This window comes from Haliaeetus leucocephalus, unplaced genomic scaffold, assembly GCF_000737465.1.
Source record: "Haliaeetus leucocephalus isolate CR32 unplaced genomic scaffold, Haliaeetus_leucocephalus-4.0 Scaffold138, whole genome shotgun sequence".
In the NCBI taxonomy this organism is placed as follows: domain Eukaryota; kingdom Metazoa; phylum Chordata; class Aves; order Accipitriformes; family Accipitridae; genus Haliaeetus; species Haliaeetus leucocephalus.
Window position 1 is genome coordinate 1,937,223 of NW_010972574.1, and position 24,831 is coordinate 1,962,053.

At 39.4% G+C, this 24,831-nt stretch overlaps 2 protein-coding genes across 2 annotated transcripts in view; one reads left to right on the forward strand and one right to left on the reverse strand.

Annotated features, from left to right (window-relative positions):
* The window catches only part of LOC104843211 (chromosome unknown open reading frame, human C11orf74), a 45,169-nt gene that overhangs the window by 20,091 nt on the left and 247 nt on the right, over positions 1–24,831 (reverse strand). Inside the window, exon 2 of the mRNA XM_010586007.1 lies at positions 11,886–12,038. Coding sequence (XP_010584309.1) covers positions 11,886–11,988 — 103 coding nt within the window. The 5' untranslated portion in view covers positions 11,989–12,038. The remainder of the gene's footprint in view (positions 1–11,885; positions 12,039–24,831) is intronic.
* Positions 20,954–24,831, forward strand: part of RAG2 (recombination activating gene 2) — a 6,064-nt gene continuing 2,186 nt past the window's right edge. Inside the window, exon 1 of the mRNA XM_010586006.1 lies at positions 20,954–21,044. The gene's annotated coding sequence lies outside the window, so the exon portion shown is untranslated. The remainder of the gene's footprint in view (positions 21,045–24,831) is intronic.

Sequence of the window (24,831 nt, forward strand, 5' to 3'; positions counted from 1 at the left end):
GGACAATTTCTCTGTATTCCTCCCAGGCTACCTGTCCTTGCTTCCACCCTGTGTAGGCTTCCTTTTTGTGTTTGAGTTTGTCCAGGAGCTCCTTGTTCATCCATGCAGGCCTCCTGGTGGTTTTGCCTCACTTCATCTTTGTTGGGATTCATTGCTCCTGAGCTTGGAGGAGGTGATCCTTCAATATTAACCAGCTTTCTTGGGTGTCCTCTTCCCTCCAGGGATTTATCCCATGGTTCTCTACCAAGCAGATCCCTGAAGAGGCCAAAGTCTGCTATCCTGAAGTCCAGTGTAGTGAGCTTGCTGTGTGCCCTCCTTGCTGCCCTGCGGATCTAGAACTCTACCATTTCATGGTCACTGCAGCCAAGGCTGCCCTTAAGCTTCACATTCCCCATCAGCCCCTCCTTGCTGGTGAGAACAAGATCCAGCATAGCCCCTCTCCTCTTTGGCTCCTCCATCACTTGGAGAAGGAAGCTGTCATCAATGCATTCCAGGAAACTCCTGGATTGCCTATGCCCTGCTGTGTTGTCCTTCCAACAGATACCAGGGTGGTTGAAGTCCCTCGTGAGGATCAGGGCTTCTGAATGCGAGGCTGCTCCTATCTGTCTATAGAGAGCTTCATTTGCTCAGTCTTCCTCGTCAGGTGGCCTGTAACAGACCCCCACTAGAATGTCACCTGTCCCTGCCCTCCCTTTAATCCTGACCCACAGGCTCTCAGTTGGCTCCTCCTCCATCCCCAGGTGGAGCTCCATGCACTCCAGCTGGTCACTGACATATGAGGGCAACAACTCCTCCTCATCTTCCCTGGCTGTCCTTCCTAAAGAGCCTGTATCCTTCCATTCCAACGCTCCAGTCATAGAAGCCATCCCACCACGTCTCTGTAATGCAAACTGCACCAGATCAGAGGAATCTAGCAAACAGATTTTAACACTCAGACCACAGATGGATCCTCTGAATAATTCCTAAATCCCACGTCTCTTGATATGACATTTGGCTTCTCCCTGCTTTTTTAGCAAGTACTTTCCTAAAACAATATTTGGAAACAGCAGTACATATGGGCAATCTCTTCTTCCTACACACTCTCTTGTTCAAACCATGGAAATGAAGCAGTATTACACAAGAAACCCTCTTTTAAATTCTTGACAGGTAAAATGGTTACCCACTATTTGAAGACGGTTTTACTGTCACCCTACTTTATAGGATGACCTAGATGACTAGCTCAAAAAGTTTCAATCTTTTGTTACGGTAGTGGTAAAACAGCATGGACTTCTTGTTTTATACTAAGAACTGACAAGCTTTATATTAAAGACTGACAAGCCACAAAAGGATATTAATGTATTTTAGTGTATGTGTGTATTAGCAAATTATGTAGCCAAACATGTGCAGACCTATAGAATAACAATAGGGACTAAGGACCCAGTGTCCTCCCCATGCACATCAGGAACCTTTATGCATGAGAAGTGAGAAAAAGCTTCTGGAAGCCATACACTTTTCTCGGCCAGATCAACAGAGAGACAAAAGGCATCATCAGCTGGAATGATCAGCAACATAATTCATACAGCTGATAGGTTCTGAATAAACATGATATTCCTGCACTAGCCCATGCCTATCTTGCATACCACTGTGGTCATTCTTCTGGGATATAAACCAGATAATCCTTCTCCAAAACATAGGTTCTGAATTCTCCAAATAAAATAATGCCACTTTTACCATCAAAAGACCTATGACACATAGCAGGGCAGTTGTAATTAAGACAGTACATATGAGCTGACAAACTTATTAGGTTATATATTTTCTGGACAGCTGAGCAATTGTCACAGTTAAAAACCTAGAGAGATTAAATGAGCAAATAAGAAATCAAGTGCATTCATAATATTTATGTGCCATTTACCAATCCCAGACTACAGCTAGAAGCACTGTCCCTTTTCCTAAGAGATCAGTCATAAACTGCTGTTAGAAACTCTTTTTCTGGTTACGACCATTGGAGTTATTGGGTTATAGAATATTAAACATTACTTTTGATGAAACATTCACAAGTGCAATGTGATACTAGATTCATGACTGCAAGTGAAGAAAAGTTCAGAAGGAAAAGACAAAAGTCTAAGCGACCCAAAGCAGTTGTGAAATGCATGCTGTGGACAGAATACCAGTTATGCAACCATGTGCATAATGAGGCTATGCCACATAAGTTGGGGGGGGCGGAGGTGAATCAAACATTACATTGCTAGCCCTAAGCACAGCCCCTCAGGGCCAGTAAGATCCACCTTCAGATGTCCAAAGTAACTACTGACACCTATAGTTTCTCAATGCATGCATCACATAACTGGCTCTCTTGAAGCAGTAACACTGATGATCTTAAAAAATAAGAAATTAAAGAAACTACAATCTGCAGAGAAATATCACAGCTGTATTCCTTTGACAGTGTTCTGAATTTCAACCATTTCTGTCTTACTTTTGAAAGAAAAGAGGAAGGAGGAAGGATCACATTCAAGCCAGCAAGAGGATCACTCTGCCTTCCCCCTGACTAAGTGATAATTGATTCATTATTCACAGTCACAGTTATCAACCTGCCAAAATCCCAGATGTACAACACTGGCCTTTACAACATGTGACAAAAGTCAAAAATAAGGGATACAAACACAACAAAAAGTAGCAGAAGGAGGAGGTTGAAATGATGGAAAGATTCACATATTCACTCTGCAGACAGTTTCTCAGTCTTACTTTCTAAAAAGTCCACTGTCAGTACCTTAACAATGAAATAACAAGCCAGCTTAGGTGTCTAGAAAAGTAAATCTGAGTCTCACAAGAGTAGTATCCATCATAATTGTGTGTCACTGAAAAGTATGTTGCAGACTTCAGAAACATATTTCTATCAGAAAGTATATCCAGCTTGATAAATTTTTTTCTCTCCTGCTATCTATCCTCTATATTGCTTAAAATTCTCTTTGTCTTCCAATTTGGAAGGGAATCTTTTGAAAATGTCCACTGAACACCCACATATTTCAAAGAATAATGGAGTCACTTATCACAAAGCCAGAGAAGATAGCTACCAGGATTATCAGGAAAAACTTCCTGTCAGTAAAATCTGTTAGATGAAATAGTAGCCCCAGAAGAATGATAAAAGTCTCATGGTCTGAAACATTTCAAAGCCAGACCAGACACAGCAATCAATAACATACTGTAGAAAACCTGGCTTGGGATAATATACTGGACAAAACAATACAAACTACTGGGTACTTCCTGCCTTTTTTCAAATCAGTGAATTCATTCCAAAAACAAAAATTGGGTGAGAATGGGAAACAGGCCCCTTTAACTGTAAAAAAGAAAAAAATAGAGCAAAGCTACTATTTTAAGTTCCAATTTACTTCTTTGTCCTCAAAATGCTGGACTGAGGGCCAGCAGAAGGCCTGTCAATCCCTTAAATCCCTTTCAAGTTATACTTTGATGGAAACCCGGGGATTCAAATAATATAGTAACTTTGTGCAGGACTCCTGAACAAAAAAATAATTTTACTTATAGTAGTATGATAACTGTCTTGCACAGAGGTCATGAGTACAACTTTCATGTTCATTCACCACCTCCATTCTTCAAACACATCATCAGGAAACAGCCACGTTTAAAAACAAGAACAAACACTGTCACTGAAACGTTTCCATAAAATAGCACTTTGAGATGTTCACAAGACAGTACCATACTGTAGGAGAAGTACCTGTATTTACCTATTTGCAACTATGTAAACCATTGGATGGTGCTGAGTTCATTTGCCCTAACTGACAAGCTGTAAGAGGAAAAAAACAAATATCAAGGCTGAAAATCCAATTTGTTGGGAAGATAATTTTTAAAGCCGCCTATTTCTTTTTGATAATTCAATCGAACAAGCTCCCAGATTTTCTGCAGTAACCCAATCAAAACTTGCAGCCTCCTTCTGCTTGTATATTGCCCAGATGAGAATAAGATGTAGTGTTTTAAAATTACTTAGTCTAGAAAACCTGCTCTGATTTACATTCTCGAGCTATCTTCCTGTTTCCATGTATTTAAATGCATAGATCTCTGTACATCAATGCAGTTTGTCCAACTTTTCATTACAAAAAGCCCAAGTATCCCATACAGTAAGTACTTGGAGGATTTCAGTATTAAGGTCCTATATGCCTGTTCATAAGTAAAAGCAATCCAGCTGCAATTCAGGCACCTAAACTTCATTATGTAGTGCTGTTTTAAGAGTCTTAGAGCATCCTGCCTAGCCTCCTGCTGCCACCCAAAAAGGCAGTGGATGTTCCATAGATACTATATCGTATCTGCCAACTCTCAGCATCTGAATTGTCTCTCCCCTAGCTATCTGAATTCCTGAAGTCCCATTCCAATCTTACTCAACCAAAACCCTCACTAATTTCAATGACAGTGATCTCGCAGTAGCACTGAGCAAGTAGAACTCTTCTGTCAAAGTAACTCAATCAGATTAACAGCAGAGAAAATAACAACTTACTTGCCTAAGTGTGCAAATTAATATTTGTAACACATCTTGAAAGTCCAATATGTCAAACATCGTGGTCTTCTGGTTTTGCACTTCACCTCCGATTAACAAAGGCATTGTTGCTGCTGAATCCCCTTTCCTTCACTGCAGTGTTTCACCAATATAACTCACTCATGCCTACGGAATTCTTTGCTCTTTACACCAGAACAGAGATTCAGCTGGTGCAGCCTTTTCCCCTAATGTCTTCTGTACTACCCTGATTAAATGACAAATAATCAGCAAAACCTGGTTTTTTCCTTCAAAAAAGGTCAATTTTTACTATAATCAGTAATACCAGCTTGATTCTTTTCTCAGTAATGCCAGTTTTTTAAGGAAATTTCACTACCCCATGTCCTCAGCTAGGATAAGTACATATGCCATGGACTGAGACAAGTAACTTCAGCGGGACTATTTCTGACTTAAAAGGGTAAACTCTTAAGTCCCAGTTATTACTTTTGACTGCCATTTTTGGATACTTCCCTTATTGCAGTAGGTTTAAAAATCAGACAGGAAAGGACTTTTTTTTGTATGTGCTCCTTCAGGGGAAAGAAGAATGACTGTTACTCTCAAGTATATTTCAGCCACTCTCACACACCTGCGTTAGCTTAATGTACAGCAATACTTCTCCAAAACTAACTCAGCTCTTAATTTTCAAAAGTTTAACTGTTCTTCTACTGTATCAGTATCTCTCCCTTTTTCCTTAATGGAACCTATAGATTCTGGGTTTATGTAGTGTTTATCTGTATCAATACCTATGTCCCTGTTGTGCTTTAGACAGTGTCAGTGTTAGAAAAGGGGCAGTATTTCCTGTTTATACCACATTCACCCCAGCTGATCATTTAAAAATATGTATTATTCTTCCACGGTTCAACAGTGCTGCCGCTGGATACCTTCTCCATTTGAATACTATAATGCAGTCAGTTAAATAACAAGGCAAATGTGCACTTGACCATTTCAGCAGCCCACATGGGCAAAATCCTGCTTCTTCTAACAGATGATGATGAAAAATAATCTTTAAAAAAATCAGAAAACCATGACAGAAATCTTAGAGCAGATCCCCAGCTGATATTAGCCAGCACAGTCCTACAAAGGGAGCTACACCTCTTAATATCTACCAGGGATCAAGTGGTATCTACCACTACCAAGCAATGCCAACATACTGGATAAGATTTCTAGTTCTAAAAATAAAAAGTGTTTATGTGGTGAGGGAAAAAAAAGCGCATCATAAAGGCACAGGCTGTACAATTGATAGTATTTTGCAATTATAATTTGTTAAGTGTATCAGGATATAAAAGCTGGAAGATGTTTTCCAGAAGTTGATAAAGGTGGGCCTGCTTCTGAAGGCTTCAGAAAATCTACACTGTCCTTTGCAGAATGCAAATAGTGTTATATTTCAGAAATTGTGTTTGAGGGATAGTTTAGGAAGAGCTTTAAATTAGACAGTAACTAATGGGAGAATACTAGTTCAGAGTACAGGAACTCCACACTTCTTTCTGAGTCTTGGCTACACTAAGTCATACGTTGAACCTTAGCTAAAAGAAACAGAATGTTTTTGAGTTTGTTACTTAAATAAGCACTGTGTTTGTCACACTTGGGGTGTTTTTTATTTTAAAAGTCAAAGCAACCACAAATGTGCTTAAATTCATCCTCAGCACAGGGAAACTACATTAAATACATATGTTGGGAGCACTTTAAAAGAGCAGGTGATATACTAATAAATCAGGACAGAACTGATTTTGAAAATCTTCTGTGTACTTGCATTCTAGAAGAATTCAGCACTAGCAGGTAAGTAGATAAGGACTGTAAGAAACAAGTGAAATATATATAATTAAAAGCATCTGACATCTCCATACAAAGTATTCCTTTTTTAACAAATAATATCATAAAAAGATTACAGCAGGTGAGAACAAATTAATAAAATGTCAGAGAGCCCAAGAGTTTCAAAAATGCTCAATTTTGCGTATTATAATTAAGACATTAAGGCATCTTCAAAAGGCCTGATTTTCTTTTAAGGCAAATACCTACTTTCTTGAAATTACGCATTTCTATGTGATTTTATACTGGACACAGAAAAGCACACAATTCTATAGAGTTCAGCACTAAATTGGAAGTGAGGTCACTTGATTTCTGATTGTCCTGTTGAGCCACTATATGGCTCTGATCTCTGACATTATTTGCTTTGTGTCATTTCCACATCTGGAAAAGAAGGCTTCCCCACCTCACTGCAATGACATGAAACTTAGCTAACAGCTGCATTTAGCACACTTCGATGCCTTTCAAGGCAAGGTGATGAGCTAGAGCAAGTATCAAAGTATCAACAGCAAAATTACTAAATATTTCCCTTTTTTACATTCTAGAAAATCTAAGTTATCCAACTGAATGCAAATATATTTTTTCCATCTGCAACAATCTCTAGAAATTGTTTAGTAATAAAGGCATCACAGCAAAGAACAAAGAATTGCTATCAGGGAAGCACTACTGTTCAAGAGCTGTCAAAGTTTCCAGGAGTCCAAGTGCCTCTGTCCTTATCTGGTGCTGCCAGTGAGCTACTGTGCAAACAAACAAGAGTCATTTCCCTTCTTTAAGCCTAATTTTTTCTGTCTATACAATGGAGATGAAGTACTTTGCATAGCAAATACCACTGAGTTCTAAGGACAACAAATATCCATAAAACAATCAGCTATTATTACTTCAAAAATAATCTATTACGTTTGCATCCCTATGTCTTTTTTTTTCTGCATTCAGGGGCTCTGTATGATATTTGATTTTATACTATATTGAATGAAGGTTACACAGAGAGAGCTACTGAATTTATGATCAATAGAAAATTGCAAATTTTTTCTCCCAACCAATTCTTTCCAATGATCCAGAACAACACATCAATAAAAAGCTCTGAATTGACAGTGTTTCCCTATTTCATGCCCTGTTTAAGTTCCCTGGGGATGACAGATTAATTTAATTAGTTTTATTGAACCATCTAGTTGCTTTTATTGGCAAATCCACTCATAGGAAGAAGGCTGCAAATTTCTCTTCCGGTTAGCATTGTCCTACTGGTCCATTTTTAAAATTAAAGTGAATTTACTGTCATTTCTTATATAGTTTTCTGCTATGCTTTCTGCTGTTGAGACTCACATTTGTGAAGTGCCTCCACCGACACTTATATAGGAAGTTTAAAGTTGTTGTTTTTCCTAAATGTGGTTAACGAAAAAAGGAAGCAGACAGCTACCGTCAAATGGACTGTGAACTAAATACATCGCTCAGCTTTCACTGGGGAATTAAATTAATCTGATCGCAACATAGAATATGGCTCTTGCATGCCACCTGGAAGCAGAGAAGTGGTCAGCCACTTTCCAACTTCCTCCGCTTGACAGCTTGCTCGGCACAGAAGCATCAAAACAACAGCACTGAGGCTATGAAGTATATATCTAAGGTTCAGTTTGCTTAGAGATAGATCTCATCAAAGTCCTCAGACTTCAATGCACTGCCAGGCAGTGTGAGGTATATGAAATAGAGCAAAATTAACAGTAGGAATGGATTGAATTTAATCCCAGTGGTCAAATGCCCAGGACCATGTTAAAAATATGAATCTAAACTTGGGTTTGGATATGAATTTTATTCATGGCATCATTTTTCTGTGCAGCTGACTGATCCAGGATCTCATATTTTTGGAAGGAGGAGAGAAGTAATTTAAAATCTAGATGAAAAATTTGAAGCTTGGACAATTAGGGGGGGGGGGTTCTGTATTTTTTTGTAGAAGGTCAAAGGAGATATTTTATGCTTCAGTGAATTTCCCAATCTTCCTCTCAGTTTAGAAAAATGAGCAGATGCTGCCTTCTAACTCTGGACATCATAGTTCTTTACACCAGATTTCAAACACACTTCCTAAGATTTGAAAGAGCCTCTTGCCCTGTGTGGCAATTTTGTAAAAAGTGGGGATTGGGTCTATCTCCATGAGATTTTAACCAAAGTTGTTCTAGGAAGTGTTTAGTTCTGAAGAGACCACTCATTGACCACAACTACAGAAATCTGTGTCATCAATTCCATTGTAAATCCAACTCTTCTGAGGCTTCTTCAACTGCACAGTCAAGAAATCACTCTTAAGATTTGTCTCTGGACTTAAAAAACATAGTGGAGTTGTACAACCTCAAAGTAAATGCCAGTTAGCTGTTTTATTATCAGATTGTTTTTATACCCAAAGCTAAAAGAACAAACTAACAAAACTAAATACATAACTTAGCATAAGCATAAGGGGCTTCATTGATTCTAACAGCAGCACAAACAAAAGTATTAAAATAAATGGCTAATAAAAGGATTCCTCTTACCAGTATCTTCACTTTGGATTTGCACAAGACGTGGTCATTTTTTTCCAGATGCTGAAAACTTGTGCAAAGCTTTACAGCAAGCATGAAAAATTTCATCCTTCTGGACCCGTGCTGTAATTACTAAATTACATTCCCATGGGTTCACCAGCCCTTTCACCTATCTATTCATCTTGTTAATGTTATCCTTTTGACAAAAAACACACTTGGGATGCTGTAAGTAGAAAAACTAAGAGACTTACTTGAATCTTAACCCAGCCCTCAAGTGTCCATCCATTACAGAATCAATAAAAACCGTTAAAAATTTTTCCAATTATGGAGGGAGTGCTCGCATACTTTTTAAATATTATGCATTTAAGATATATAGGTCATGTTCTGTTGGAGTATATATGCTTTAAATGCTGAGCTCAGAGTTTTAAAATGGCATTTAAGTATGTTCATCCATGTCCCATCAGATCTGGTAGAAGTGAGGTAAAAGCCTTACTATAGGATTTACTTGTCAATTAATCTATGAACTCTCATTCTGTCACAGCACCAAGCACACTTTGAAAAACAGAACTACTGGGTTTTTAGGAATACTAAAATCAGGAAGATTAAATTCCTGTATCAAAGATATACTTTTATGGTCCAACTAAGTTATAATGTATCTGCATGCTATTTAAACCATACATATCACTAAATGAATTACACAGAATTTAAAAGGACCTTATTTTATGACTCCAACTCTTGTTCTACTTCAGCTAAGAGAATATCTTTTTTCAAATAACACAAGGAAGAACAGGAGTAGCCAAAGGTAGTATCACACATTCAGATACAAAAAAGACAATGTTCTAAAAATGCAATTTTCTTGATTAGGATATTAGCAACCCTTAAAAAGCCAATGAAAGTCAGAAATGCAAAAATTCATTAATACTGTTTCCCATATTTACAAGAATGGAACTATGCTGTCAGCAGAAGACCCTAATGTGCTCACAGGGGGTTACTCCATGCTGACATTTATAGCTTCAAAGGGCTCTTTTTAGATAGGCCAGAACAATCAAGGATGCTTGGGTCTTTGTACTCAAGATATATTCTTTTCAGTTTCACTGTGTGTAAATTTAACTAATGAAGAAAAACCAAACATTAGTTATGAAATCAGATTCTTATGAGATGCTTTCAAGAATAATGTGGAAACTCCTGGTGAAAATATCCTTGCAATCCCAACTAGAGAGCTAGTACAAATTCATGAACAAGTGAAAACCACCTTATATAAATATGGTACCCTGTGAAATCAGTGGGATCCAATTAGCTATATCTGTGTCTTCTGTTTCCAATGTTACGACAGTCAAAAATCTATCAGATGGTGATGTTTTTCAAGGAATTTTTTTAAAGAGCTCTGATATATTTACACACACAACTGAATAGGCTTGGTTATTTGTGTATACAACTAGCTATCTCCATATCTAATTAAGCAGGACTGCAAATTCTGACATTAATGAGCATTAACGTGTAGATCAACACCATTATCAGGCCAAATTCAGAAAGGTAATCTGAAAATGATTTTGCTTGACAGTAATCACAAATATATCCCCACAGTAAATATCTGAACTCATACATAAAAGTGAAAATTTCTGAAGCCTCTTAGCAGATAGTCTTATTAAGCTATCACAGTTGCATTTTTTAAAAACAGTTAAAGCCAAATGACTATTTTTCAAATGCAAAATTAAGAAACTAAGAATGTGATATTTTATAAAGTATTTTGCACTGTTCTGATGCTAAAATGCCTTGTGCTTTAAGTGGAATTTTTGCAGGTCATTAGTTTATAATGCAAACCAGCACCTTTGGGTATTTTTAAACGGAAATGAAGGTGGGAGGAAAACAAGCTGAGCTGTTTTGTTTATAGCAGCATAGGAAACTGCATTTCTAAGCATTTGATTCAGCTAAAGCTCTACCTTTTATACAGTTTTAGTGGCAGATGCTATAGTGACAATGAAAGTGACTGAAATACATGCTGAGGCTCTTTGCAAGTAGCATCATGATATGCAGCATGCTTCTAAGATAGGAGCTATCCCCAGTGTATCAATCATACATAAAGAAGACCAGAACCTAATTTTCAATCCTCTTATCTCATCCCCTAGTGTCTCCTTCCTCTTCTATTTTTTATTGGGAGAAGAGACAGAAGGTTGCCACAAGATTATTTCTATGGCAGCTTCGACTCTCCCACTGGTTTTCTGCTCAGTGCCTGTGACTGATACTTAGTTCTGCCTGAAGGACAAGGACAGGACAGACTCCTGAATGCCAATCAATGGAGCATGCCACGTGCTGTAATTGAAAAATACACGGCTTCTGCAATAATATAAGGACATCATTTTTAGTGCAAAACTGTGGTAAAGAGAATTGTGAGTAATATGTAGCTCGCATTTATTTTTATGGCACCTGACTTAACATGGCCAAAAGAAATGAACCTGAGCTACAGAATTTGGATCCAGATCTGAACTGCCTGTAATTCAGCAATGCTCAGATCAAGGTTAAGCCCCACCTTTTACTTCATCAGCAGAGCATGAGACTTTTTCAGACTAATCATCCTAACCTGATGTCCTGAAGTGCCTTCATCCAAGTTATCTGTTAGCTCAGCGCACACGTCGCATAGCGCAGCAAGCTAGTGTTAGTAAATCTGTGAAAGTATCCAAAGTGTACACCCCAAATCTTAGGCCATCTCGTACTATTAAGTACTTTCCTTAGGCTCTTCTTCTTTTATGGCAACTCCTCTAGCAAAGCAATGCAGGACCTGCCTAGGAAAAGCCTATCCTTCCAAATAGTGCATGTTCCCCCACCTTCCTAAAGCGAGCAAAACATGGTTAAGCACCTGTAGAGACCTACCATAGCAGTCTGTGAACCAAGCTAAGGAAAGTTGTCCTTAGAGATCCCATTGCTGAGAGGAGAAACAAAAGCATCACAAGGACTTGCCTAAAGTCACAAAGCAAGTGAGTAGCAGAACAACACTAAATACTACTGCTTCTCTTTTTACCTTCCCTTCTGGCTGCAGTTTCTAATGGGACATTTGGGAAGCTACATACCTTTCAAAAGATAAGTGAATGTATTTAGAAACTCTTCATATGACTGCTCATGGCTATTAATAAATTGATCAAGGATGCTGTCATTTAACAGTTGTTGTCCCATGATCCACACCTTGATGGTCAAACAGGCATATCTGCTTTAGTAGGCTGCTTCTGCAATAGAAAGAAAAGAGCTGTATGTATCTGTAGGCAGAAAACAAATTAACTGAAAAGTCCCTAATTCACATAGACGAGCACTACAATGTCCAATTTTTCTTCTCTCCTTCTGAAGTTCTGATCTTGTCAGTGGGACCTTACACAACATTTCCCCCAAAATTCAAGTGGACATAGTAATTTCAAGTACAAAGGGAGAGACTGTGATCAGCTATGCCGGAAATTTATGTCTGCAGGTAATATGGGCCACAGAAGTGACAACCTCTCTTGGTGGTGTTCATTCCCCCTCATTTTAAGTTGCTCAGTCCTACAACCCCTGCCTTCTTTGCAGAACCAGTGACACCACTCACTAGCATGTTGACAACTGGCACACCTGTACATTCAAAACTTGGACTGAATCCATCATTCTGCAGGTGCACTGTTTACTGTACCATCAAAGCCACTAAACCCAGATTTTGGAGGGCATGTTAAATCATGATGACATGTGTGTGTATGCTCAGACAGCACACAGGACGGGGAGGGTATGATGGAACTGGGCAGCCACGTACGAAGGCAAGGACCACTCTTGAGAAGGGAACAAATGCTGAGAGCTGAAGGAACCCCACAGAGCCTTTTCTGGACTTTAAAGCTCCACTCTTCAGTCACACAGCAACAGCTTTCCAGCCCACCTTCATCATTTTACCAGACTCTTAAGGGAAGTAATGGCCCTGAAACAGCTCTCGGTGAAGTATGCTGAAGTTAATCTTGCCCCTCACTTATAAGAGCTGTGTAAATGCATTTTAACAGCTGTGTGATGCTAAATAGTTAATAATATTGCTGATTTTTTATACACATAGGACCAGACTACTAGAAGCAGAAAAACACAGATGAGGGTGTGGACACGCATAACTGGCACATTGTCTCACATGGTGGCAACTTAACTAAAAAATGTAAATGATCAGTTTGCATACATAAATGTGATAAAGATGCAAGAATGCATTATACACTAAGTGCATGCTTGATTTTCATGAGTTCCTGTGTTTCTTCTCTTGATTTACCACAGCATTAAGAAGTGGCTTTGGGAATGAAAGCTTAATTTTTCTTAAATCAACTACACTAAGGAAAGGCTGCCAACCTGATTTTAAAGTTAAATAAGATTGAACAAGAATTGTTCAGAGCCCAGCAGGAAAATAAAGCATGATTTCTAATGTAAAACTCTAATTTCGTTGGATTGCCAGCTTGTAAAGAAGACTAATGTTCTGAAGATATAAAAACACATGCACACCCACATGACCTAAAGTTTAAGTTTTCTTATGTTTTACAAAAAACAAACCAGTATTAACCTCTCTGTGGACTGACCAAGCAGAATATAATTTACCAGACTCTCGGAATGGTCTATGCAAATTACAGTGGCTTCAGAGGGAAGCAATGCCTTCTATTCCTCATTATTGTTCCGTTATTACAGTCATTATTTGAGGTAAATTTCATTATATGAAAGACTGCAGTGATTTGTAAGGCTAGTGTCAAAGAAAAAAAAATATATGCATATATTTAATCAAGAAAATGCTAACAACAACCTTTTGTTTTTCTTTGGCATCTGGCGTCTAGGATCTTCAAGTCCTTTATAAACACTAATGAAATAAACTTCACGACAGTCCCATGAGGAAGAGCAAACAAATATTATTCCCAATAACAGATGAAAAAAATAAGTCACCAAGAGTTTAAATGACTTATAAACAAATCAGAGGAGAGCTGGCAGTAAAGCTTAGGTTACTTTACTCTAAAATGCTCTAGGAACCTAGAAAATTGATAACCAATTTGGGGGAATAGTTTTATCCTTAACCAAGCTGAATGGCAGCTTTCTCAGTGAATGCCATGTTCTACAGCCACCTGGTCATCAGCCTGAGATTGAGCATGCAGACCAGGCATTACCAAAATGCTATAGCTCAATTCTTATTCTGCTGCGCAGCCTCTACTTCCTACAGAACTTGGGAAAGTTCACTTCAGATTTTAATATCCTCTGCTGGTTAAGCTGTAGAAGAGCAACAACAGTGCAGGAAGACTTTGGATAAACACCAGGTTTTGATTCACTACAGTTAGCTGGGAAACGCAGTGCTGAATTCAACTTGAATGAAAGTTTTAGCTGAACTACGATTGCAAAATCCCGAACATCAGCCTCATGAAAAAGCAAGCACTGAATGCTGTTAGAATATAATCTAACATTTAATACCTGAAATCTCCTGATGTATGGAGATTAGGAAGTTATCCTTAAAGGTTTTAAACATATATCTCACTAAGCCTATATATTTTCATCTAGCATGCACTTCAATATGCATGCATTGGGAGAAGCATCATCAAAACAGTATTACTTAAAAAAAAAATAGCAGAGAAAATTCCCTGGATATTCCAAGCATGGGAAAAGATTACTTTCTCAAGACTAACAGCTTTTTTTACCAGAATATGGACCAAATTTTTAACCAAGTCAAAACAGTATATCCAGAGTAGCTCTCCTACAGCCAATATAGTTATTACAGGCATTAGTATATGAGATCTGCTATCACCTATGTCAAAGGTATTCATCTGGGGTTAAGAAAATAAATAACTCGTAATTCATAGGCCACATTTCCTTATGTTTTCTTCTGAAAAAAAGAAAAAAAACCAAAGAATATATTTTGGAATGTGAGTTTAGTAAATTATTCATATTTTAATAAATGTTAAATTGGAAAAGAGGGGAGAAAACCCTATTTGTTATCTTGGCATACATCCTCCTTTGCTTTTTATATGAACTTCACAGTTTTGCTTCAAAAATCTAAAGCAAGAAATAAAATGCAAAATGGACTACAGAGGTGATAGTCCAACACAGACCTAATCTTCCCTTGCACAGCTGTTATTTATGCCTACATAATCATCTCCTCATGGAGAGGAAAAACCAGCTAGGTCCTAATGAAAGCCTAGGTTCTGTTGGAAGAACAGCCATTCACTCAAACAATAGAGGGGAGAGACTGGCAGCTAGAACTACCTGTCCCCCCCTGTTTTAAATTATTTTGAAGAACTGCAGGGTGCTATTGCATCACCCTAAATGAAAGCAAGCACAGAGGACGGTATTTGGAGAACACCTACTATCCCTGAAAGTGAACATACGGTTAGGATGGATGGTACAATAGCGGTGTTCAGAAACTTGATCTCAACCTATCAAGGTTTTTCTATTTTTCGTTTTCATTCCTCTTTGGTTTCTGCAGCTTCCCACCTACTTTATTCCTGAGTCTCTCTTAAATGAACACCATACTGTGTCAGCTGCACAGAAGTTTTGTGATGTGCACAGCTGAAACCAGGCTGACCAGAAGACTCTCACCTTTGCTAAGGAGCTAACCAGTAGGTTCTACGTAGGTAAAACGCTTCAGCAATCATCCAATTCATAGCCTCAAGGCAAGGACTTCTTTGAACTGCCATGAAAAAAGAAAAAAAAAAGTACAATAATGGATTGGAATCACCCACAATTTATGAACCAGGTACAATCACACCTCTACAAATTACATGGCTGCATTGTTCTGCTAGAGAGTAACTACTAATGAAATCAAAAACCTTATCTTCTTCCCAAAAGACACCAAAGTAACTTGGAGGTTTCAAGAAAAGTAAGGCAAGGATATCTGATCCTTTTCCTGTGCTGGCTCTGGGTAGTTTTAGAGTCAAATATCAGTAAGTGATGCATTCAAGCAGCAACTATACTTTCTTCTTTTTGCTTTTCACTCCTGCTCATCCATCCAAATTACTGTAATGAGGTTTCTTGAGGTGATCAGTCATTAAGCCTTGCTGATCATCAGCAGACTGTACAAAATCAATTTTATTTCTCAAAATGCAGTCTTCTTCCCAGCAGTTTAAGCCAAAACAGAAATCTCTGCATTGAATCGCAGAGGCAGGTCAAGTGAGTATTAGCATGATTTCAATTACACAGTTATTAGTTCTACTAAACAATTAAAAATGTGGTGGAATATAGGCTTCCTGTTTTATGTTGCAATTTTGAGTGCTTTATTATGTTTCTTTTAAATATAATATAGGCAATGAAAGAAAAATCAAGCTTCTGAATTTTTAAATGGGAAGAGTAATAAGCTAATCCTCTCTACAAACTCTACAAACTAAAACCTTACATAATTTTATTTTTCTGGAAAAAGAAATATATCACTAGTATTTCTGGCATAGGTTAAAGTCAGGTTTCCACACCATGAATTTGCTCTCCCAAAAGTAATTCTCAGTAAAAAAAGAATATTCAGAATTGTTTATTTACAGATCACTCACAGGTTCATGGAAAACATCACTAGATACACCTGTTCTTGAGATTTTATAACCTATGTCTGCAAAAATCAGACTGAACACAAATACACTATTTTTACATCTTATACTCTGTTTCCACGGGACAATACCTGATCTTTTTTCCCTATAGAGCTAGCACAGTAACTACACCTGTCACAACTAACTTTTTCAAAGGGGTATTTAATACTTCAGATCTAACTAATCTCTCATAAAAGCAATCCTACTCTCTTACAACCCACAATACAGAACTAAGCAGCAAGCATTTCTGTAACACCTCTCATCCATAAAGGTTTTACACATCAGTCTGCACTAAAGACCTTGATTCTGGAGACTCTCTCTTGGCCTGGCTAGTTCAGCAACATAAAAGCTGTCACTAGTGATGGGGTGGGCTGGTAAAGGCAATGCAGAAATGATCTCTGCGGGTTGACCGCTCACGTAGTTAGGCAATACTGCAAGCATATAGCCAAGTCTTAAGTGTGCAATAAGTTGTCTAGGGACCAAGTACAGAACCAGAGCTGGTTACTGCCTCCTAAGGACAATGAGAAAGGACACTGTGATTCAGGACATTAGAGCCTCCTCTCCAACCTGTTCCAGGAGGCACGTAACAGCATGCTATCTCTTACAAAAAAACTGTAACATCCCAATCTGCCCTCTAGACAGCACTATTGTAGAAGTCACCCCATGTAACAGTGTATGGACCCATATATTTGTGTAAAGCTTGCTCAAGGTAGCTGGTTAAATTACACACAAAATGAGTGACTTACTTAGGTGCTTTATTGTTAGCAACTAAAGTAAACTCCATCTGAAGAACAGGGATTAGTACCTCTGGAGGAAAAGTATCTGATTATCACTCCTTGCTGTCTTACAACCGGTTTACCACATCAATGAGTCAAGGATACTCTAGAGGAGTATAGATTTGCTACAATATTATTACAGCAATAAAGAATGAGGTAACACCTTTGCAAAAGGAATAAGCCTGTGTCAGACGACTGCAGTCAGAATCAACTTAAGCCTACCTAAGTGCTGGCTGCTCCCAAAAAGGCCACCACCACCCTCTCTCCTTCTTCACCCCTTGGCTTTTCATTCCAGCCCATCTATTGGCCAGACAAAATAAACTACCAATATAAAACCTGAAACTAGCCTAAGCAAATACGTATGTTCTGTTTTAAATATAAGTTTTCTGATCTGCCTTACAGCCATACCATCATGAGTGCCTGCACAAGGGGACAGTGGCAACATGCAGCAGGAGCAAGGGAAGGATGCAGGATTGCCCCTTTTGGCAGCCTGTCATCACCGTTTATGCAACCGTGAAAGCACAGCCTCCTCAGAAACACCACTCACAAACGGCCCAGAAAGCTGTGCTTCCTCCACACTAGCAAAAGCAGATGTTACTGGGTACCCGCACCAGCACTACTGCTAGAGCTGGAGCCTGGAGTACAGATCATCAGCCCCCACAGTGCAGAGAGGCATGCCAAGCTGGAACTCAAGCCTGTCCTTAATAAATGGTGGTTGTTAGCTTTGGACTGTCATCACTACCTTAACAAACATCCAAGGATGGCACTTTGAAAGTGGGCCAAGTGAAAGGAGTGATTCTGGGAATTCCTGCCCCGAGAAAGACCTAAAACGTTTTCAGTGGGGCGGCACAAGAAGGCTACCCACTTTCCAGAAGACAGTCAGCTCCTCCCTTCTTGTCTAGACATCTGCAAAGGTATAGCTGCAAAAGAAAGCCCTCCCTGCTCTACCGTCTTGCCCTACTTTTCTCCCTCCTCCTCCTCCCCGCTCCCCACCACCTGCAGGGAGGCAGAGCTCCTGCAGCAAACCCGACGGCAGCAAGCTCTGGCCACGAGCAGGTGCGGGTCAACTGAACTACGGGAACAAACTAAAAGAAAAAGTTTCAATTACAAAGGACGAAAACTTTCGGATGAGGTTCCTTGCAGCATCTCTCAATTCAATGGGATCTGCAACAGCTAATCCTGTTTAAATCAACAATGTTTGCCACTGCCCTCAGCAGGAGGCCTTAAGGGCACACACTTAATGTATCAGCAATTTGCGTGGATGGGAGCTGCATCTGCTTGTGTAAGTGCATTACTGAGCCTCAGAGCCGACCTTTGCGATGGTCAAAAACATGTGCCTCTCAGGCCCAGCTCGTACGAGCTTTTAAGGGGTACATCTAAGGGCTTTAATTGCAAGGAAGCACATTGATCCTGTTTGATTTCAGTGCTATTATGTCAGTCCTGTACATGATCAGAAGGGTTTTTTAATGAATTTCCAATGGCTTCAAGAATGCTGCTCCCTTTAAAGACCACCTGGAGGCCTATGACAAGGGTAACGTTTCCTGTGCATCAAGCACTCCTCCAAAATGCAGTAGCCACTGTCCCCTGGAATGCGATCGTCCTGGATTTGATAGTCAAAGCACAGCTGGATTCAATCAGCTATTTTAGATGAGGCCTCCGAATAAAGCCCCGTCCCTCACATATTAAATACTGTTTACTGATGGTTTTAGATAAGACAGAAAATTGAAGACTGTAGGATGCCGGACTCCCTGTGCCATTTTTTCACAGGTTTCAGCACGTGGGTCCTGGCTAAGTATCCAGGATATTTGCATTCTGGCTGGCCAACCCTACAGAAACGAGTAAGGCAGCCTTCCCTTTCTCTGCTGAGCTGGTGTGCATTCCTGCAACCCACAGGGAGCCAGCTACGTTCCAGCTCAGAGATGACTGTGTTTTACTGGCAGAAAATATGCTGAAAAGCCTGGAAATATCTCAATGCAATTTGGAATGATCTGGGATGAAGAAGATGTAAACCACATATTATTTTAAGTAATTAACTGCAGAAGAAGAGAATCAAGCGAAACAAAGCATTTCCATAACAGTGAGCAATCTGCTGAAAACATACTACCTATGTCAATGTTATTAAAATATAAGTTGTGAAGGAAAAGTCTATTTATTCATTTTCGCATGGGTTCTCTGCCAAATAAATTCAGGATGCAAATCCTGGATGTTCTTGCTATGACCTGGACAGCTCTGAACATGATTTTCCTGCCTTATAGATACATTCTTCTGAAGTTACTTGCTGCAGCTCCTCCAAAGCAGTTTGTCACTGACAGTTACAGAAGACCAGCTTGGACAGACCATGTCCTCATCCAAAACTGACACGCTGTTGCCAACAAACTTTCATTTCTCCATCTTCTCAGCCACAGTAATTGGAAAAAGAATTTCTAAAGATAAGGCATGTCAACTGGCAGAAGGAGAATAAAATGAATGTAAAATACTAAATGAGACACAACTAGGGGGTTGGATTTTTCACTTAAACATTTGTATCTCTTTTGCCAGTAGATCTTTGATCACAGACGCAAACAAGGGTCAGACTATGTCAAGCACTTGGATAAGAAGCTGTCAAATATCATCTAGGCACTACTGAAAATAGAAATAAATGTGATCTGAATGCCCTCTAAATTTAGGGGAAGTTAAGTTCTTCAGCATTCAACTCTGCAGTACAGACTACTTTTATCTTTGTTTCAGTAGAGAAGTAATAGGGCCACACGGATGCTACAGGGCACAGTGCCTTAGAGCTGCTGTATTTCAGATGAGAAACGTCACCGCAACCTATCTGCATTACAGTTACTCAACGTCTCAGGACAATTTTCACAAACACCCAGTATGTTTGCTTTGCTGTACTAATCAAATTCCATTTCAAGTTCTTTCTATTTCTATTCTCACAGCAGTTTCAAATGGGAGATGAGTTATTTCTAAAACACTGTGCAGCAGATATTGTAACTCAGGAGTGGGTGAAGCAGGGCTAAGAAAACAAAAGCAGGGAGCTATGAAGAGTGAATTGTTTTCCAGGTTTCTCTGTTTATTTTCTGTGCTATGCAAGTGGCTTATCCTCTGTGCCCCAGCACTGCTAGCTGTTGAAAGGATATGTTCCCAGAGGACTTCCCAGAGTCTAATTATTTTTTCTTGGAGAAAAGCACTGTGAAACTGATGAAAAATGCCACAGAAGGGTGCAAAGTTTTATTAGTCTTTTAAGGTCTGATCAGAAGGCCACTGAAGTAGAAAAAAGACATTCCTAATGACTTCAGTGGACTTTGAATTGGACTTTTTGTCAGCCCTCACTCACTGGGTTGCACGAATTTGTCATTTCCTTTGCTGTTTCCATGTCACTACCTGCTTGCAGCAGAGCATTCCTGGGGAAAGCAGTAGTACACCAATCAGCAGGAGTTGCTTTCTTTTACTAGCTATTGAAATCATTTTTTCTTTGAACTCAAAAACTACTTTAGATTACATTTTTATATTATAATAGCGCTGAAAAAATCCAAAAAAGATCATTAGGTTGACACATATGGCAGTGTAAAAAATTAAACTATAAAGGAGCGTGTGCTGCAGACATTTAGAATCTAACTAACAGACATCTACTGTCACTCTGGTCTGGTTCTACTACTGCAAAGAGTTAAATCTTCTGGAGGCTGGTGGGTTTCTCGTTGTGCCATCTGAAGACAAGAGAGGAAAGAAAAAAAAAACAGTCACAGCCAGTTAGCCACAGTAGACCGAGTTCTCAGGAGCACATCTGCAAATTAAGCAGATAGATTCCCCTCCAACAGGCTGTCTCTCCATGCCACAAGCCCCCTGTGCTGTCAGAGAAGATTCCTCAAAGTGTTCACATTTGAATCCCAATTACATAGAAAGATTTCGGAGGACGCAAAAAAACCCTATCAGCCAGGTATGTCTAACTTATTGTTTTGCCCAAAGAAAACTTGGTTGATACACTTAGCAAATGTTTTGAGAAATACTATATAAAGATTTCCTTCCTTAAGCCTGTTTATGGAGGACTTCAAAGATCTATGAGTGTCTGGATATGATTTTGATTGTGAAGAATTTGGCAACAGCACTTGCTTTTCAGGGGTATGCTTTTTCATTTTGCAAAGGAAGACCCTGCAGATCAGTCAGAGGAAAAAAAAACAATATACAATATTGCAAAATAAATTTAATTCTACTGTAGAGATCTGTGTTTGTGACAAGTTAAAAATAATTGCAAACTAATGACAGAATTTAATGATCAGCAATGAGCATTTACCAACTTAGACTCCATGCTAGCCTGCAATCCATTCTCTCAGTATCCAATCGGTGCTGTTCAAATATCTTATCTTTGTGTAAATGAACAGTGCTTTGGGTTTGCTACAGTTCATAAGATCAAATCATTCATTATTTGGCAGCATTCAAATTACTGTGAAATTATTATGAATTTGGTATTTTTTCATGTTGACAAATATTAATACAAAATGTCGTACTAAACAACAGTACTGATTATGCATTGTTCTCCTCTTTAAAATGTTTTCGTTGCCTAATCGGGTAACAGACACAGCACATATGTGAACAAACAACTACTACACAGGGTCAAAGAGAACAAAAAGTAGTAAACACAGTTTAGGAGTGACTCAGTGCCTAAACATAGTAATGTAGTGATATTTTATAAACCCTAGATTTACTAGGACCTAGGACACAGGACCTGTGGCAGACTTGTCGCCTTCCATAGCAGAAGCTGGAAGACGAGAACAATATCCAAAGGCGTATGAAACATCACTTGATGTGTAGGCACTTGAATCCTACCCCTTGTTTCTAAAACACATTCATCCTATACTTCTCAGTGAATGCTTAATATAGTTTCTGAAATAATACCCCACATACGAAATTGTAACTACGTTCATCTATTTCCAGACTAAGCACATTTTAAATTACATTAGCTAGTGCTTTTAAAAAGCACCTTCTCTCCTCATTTGATCCTTCTGTAAATAAATTTCCCAATGAATCTATCTAAATCTGAATTCCTTGTAATCTATTCTTGCCACACAAACAACTATTAACTGAAAAAAAACCAGCTCAAAATCATGTTTGGTTTTAAAACAAAATAGGGGAGAATACTTGTTTTCTTCTTTCTGTTAGCTTAGCTTCTAGCTCAGATCTCTAGAGTTCGCTTCTCAAATACAGGGGTTATAAAGGTAATGCTGAGATTCTCACCTCTTTGTATAATGCTTGGAGCTTCATCTTTTATAAAAATACCAAATATGATGAAGCATGACTGAAGTCACCATAACTGGTAATTGTTTATGTAACTCCACCCTTATCTATTTATCCATCTGTACTTCTTGCAGTGTCTGTTCCCCTCTATCTTGTGCTGTACCACAACAAAGGCATTTGTCTGTTTCCCTCTGCACTGGCACTAATGCTAATCTGACTACACAGTGACACGGTTTTGAGCATAAAGCCATAAAAAAACTTTAAATTTTTTGGTTATAAGGTTAGATTTCTACCTTTTGGGCTCCCTGAATCTCTCAGGGTCAGATGAGCATTGGCCCAAAGGAATCAGTGGTGTTGGAGGTTAGAGGTGGAGGTCAGCAAAGATCAACCACACTGTATTAACACACCATAATTAGCATGAAACAATCTGGAAAGCCAAAGCAATTCCAGCAAGTGCCTAAGGAGCTACTTCTGTCAGAGAATCTAGGATAAATATTCTCTCCATTACTCACTGAACTGCTTGCTTATGTAAAGTTCAAGAAATATTAAGAGATGACAAGGAGGAAGTGTGTTTAAGTGTACTTATTTGACCAGGAAGTTCTGTGTGTCTATCAATCTCACTTTTAATCATTTTCATTGGTCTTTTCTCCACTCTGTATCTGCAACAGCCTCTTCAGATAGTATGCTTTTCAGAATGGAGTACTGCTCGATATTTGGGAAATAGTTTGTGACATTGTGGACACTATTGTCATATTTGGAGATTCTTGAAGTATACGTAAGAATAAGATGAATGCCAATATTTCAATTAAATTGTTCGCCATTTTTAATACTCTTGTAGATTTCAAATATAAACAAGCAGTCAAATGTAGAACACTTGTGTTACAAAATATAGAACACTAACTTACAGATGTGCTCATGGCATCTTCAGTATGAACGACATACTTTTCTAAAGATCTTGTATAAACAAAGTAGCCAAGTAACCACACAATATGAGAGACAAAGGAAATCTAACCCAGTAAATCCAACTTAGTGCAAGGTCTTCTAACACCATTTTTGAATGGCTATAAGAAACAGGCAGCAGAGATTCCTGTTTAGTGTATCACCCAAAGGTAAATAACTTGGCCAATCTTTCTTCATGCAAGTAGTAAGAACAAAACCTCCTGTCTATACTGACATGCTCAGAACAGGGTTCACTAATTAACTCGTAACTGAACTTCACCTACAGTGCAGTACTTCTGAAAGGGAATCTAAATGGAGAAAAAACTACGACCTTCAGGGCAGAGGCATTAGGACTGGCTACACAGTGAACAGAACTTGACTGTGATCTTTGGATGATTCCACAACATGCAAAAAGATAAGCCAGCTATTCCGTGGATTATTTTTTAAATGGACTCAGTAGTGGCTATGCCTACTTTGTCTGTGTGCTCTGGCCTAAGCACATCTGACCAGGCTCACCTCCCTCTGAAAGCATTTAATGGCAGATCCACATTTTAGCACAGCAGTTTGCGCACCAGTTGGTGGGCAGGTAGTACAGGAATGTGGTACAACAGTTCCTACTGTGCCTGAGAACATGTACTGATGGCAATTTAACGTAGTCAGTGTCATCAGTTCCTATGATTTTACAGTGACTGTCACTGTACACTATGCTGTTCTGGAGTCGCCAGGTTTTGCTGTCACTCAACTAGAAGATACCAATCCTTCCTTAAAAAAGAAACCCTATGTGCCTTGGTTTTGTTGTTCCAGCAAAATGAAAAGCAGGGGCAAGGAAAATATGAATCCTAAAGATTTCAGAACAAGGAATTATATTTTAAAACATGGAGTTTGGGGTTTCTTTTTTTCCGATACTGTATTTGAAAGCTAGTTCACACCTTTAAATTCTGTGGATTTTGCAAAGGCTGGGGAAGAGACCTTGGGCATTTACTAAAAGGCACAACCCTGCTGTCACCGAAGGGCAGTGCCAATGAACCGGCCAGCTGTTTGCCTCTCTGGTGTCAGTGCTCTCCAAAGCTCATTCAGTGTTATTATCCAGGCTGACTACATAAGCTCTGTTAGATTTTTGAACAAACAGGCCAAAAAAGTAAAAGGCATCCCTTGAAACCTACTCATGAGGGCATGAGCAAACAGCAAAGATCAACAACCCGATCACACCACGAAAGCCCCCAGACTCCCAAGCCGCACAGACCCTCACCCCGAGCGGGCTGTTCAGCACAAGGGCGGGGGATTCGCCCCGGCCCGAACAGCTTCTGCCCCTGCCGCTGCAGCGGCACCTGCCTGGTCAGAAATACAGCCGGCGCCCCCCGCTCCCGCACGCCTTCAGCAAAGCTGGAGCTTTTCCTTGTAAACCTGCAAAACCCTCCCCTGAAGCCTGCGGCCGGCCGCGCACGCACTTTACTTCACCTCACCGGCAGCACGGCCCGGCCACAGGCTGGGCCCGGCCGGCCCGGCCACAGGAGCTCCCCCCCGTCCCAGCGGCGGGGTGCCGGTCTCGGGCA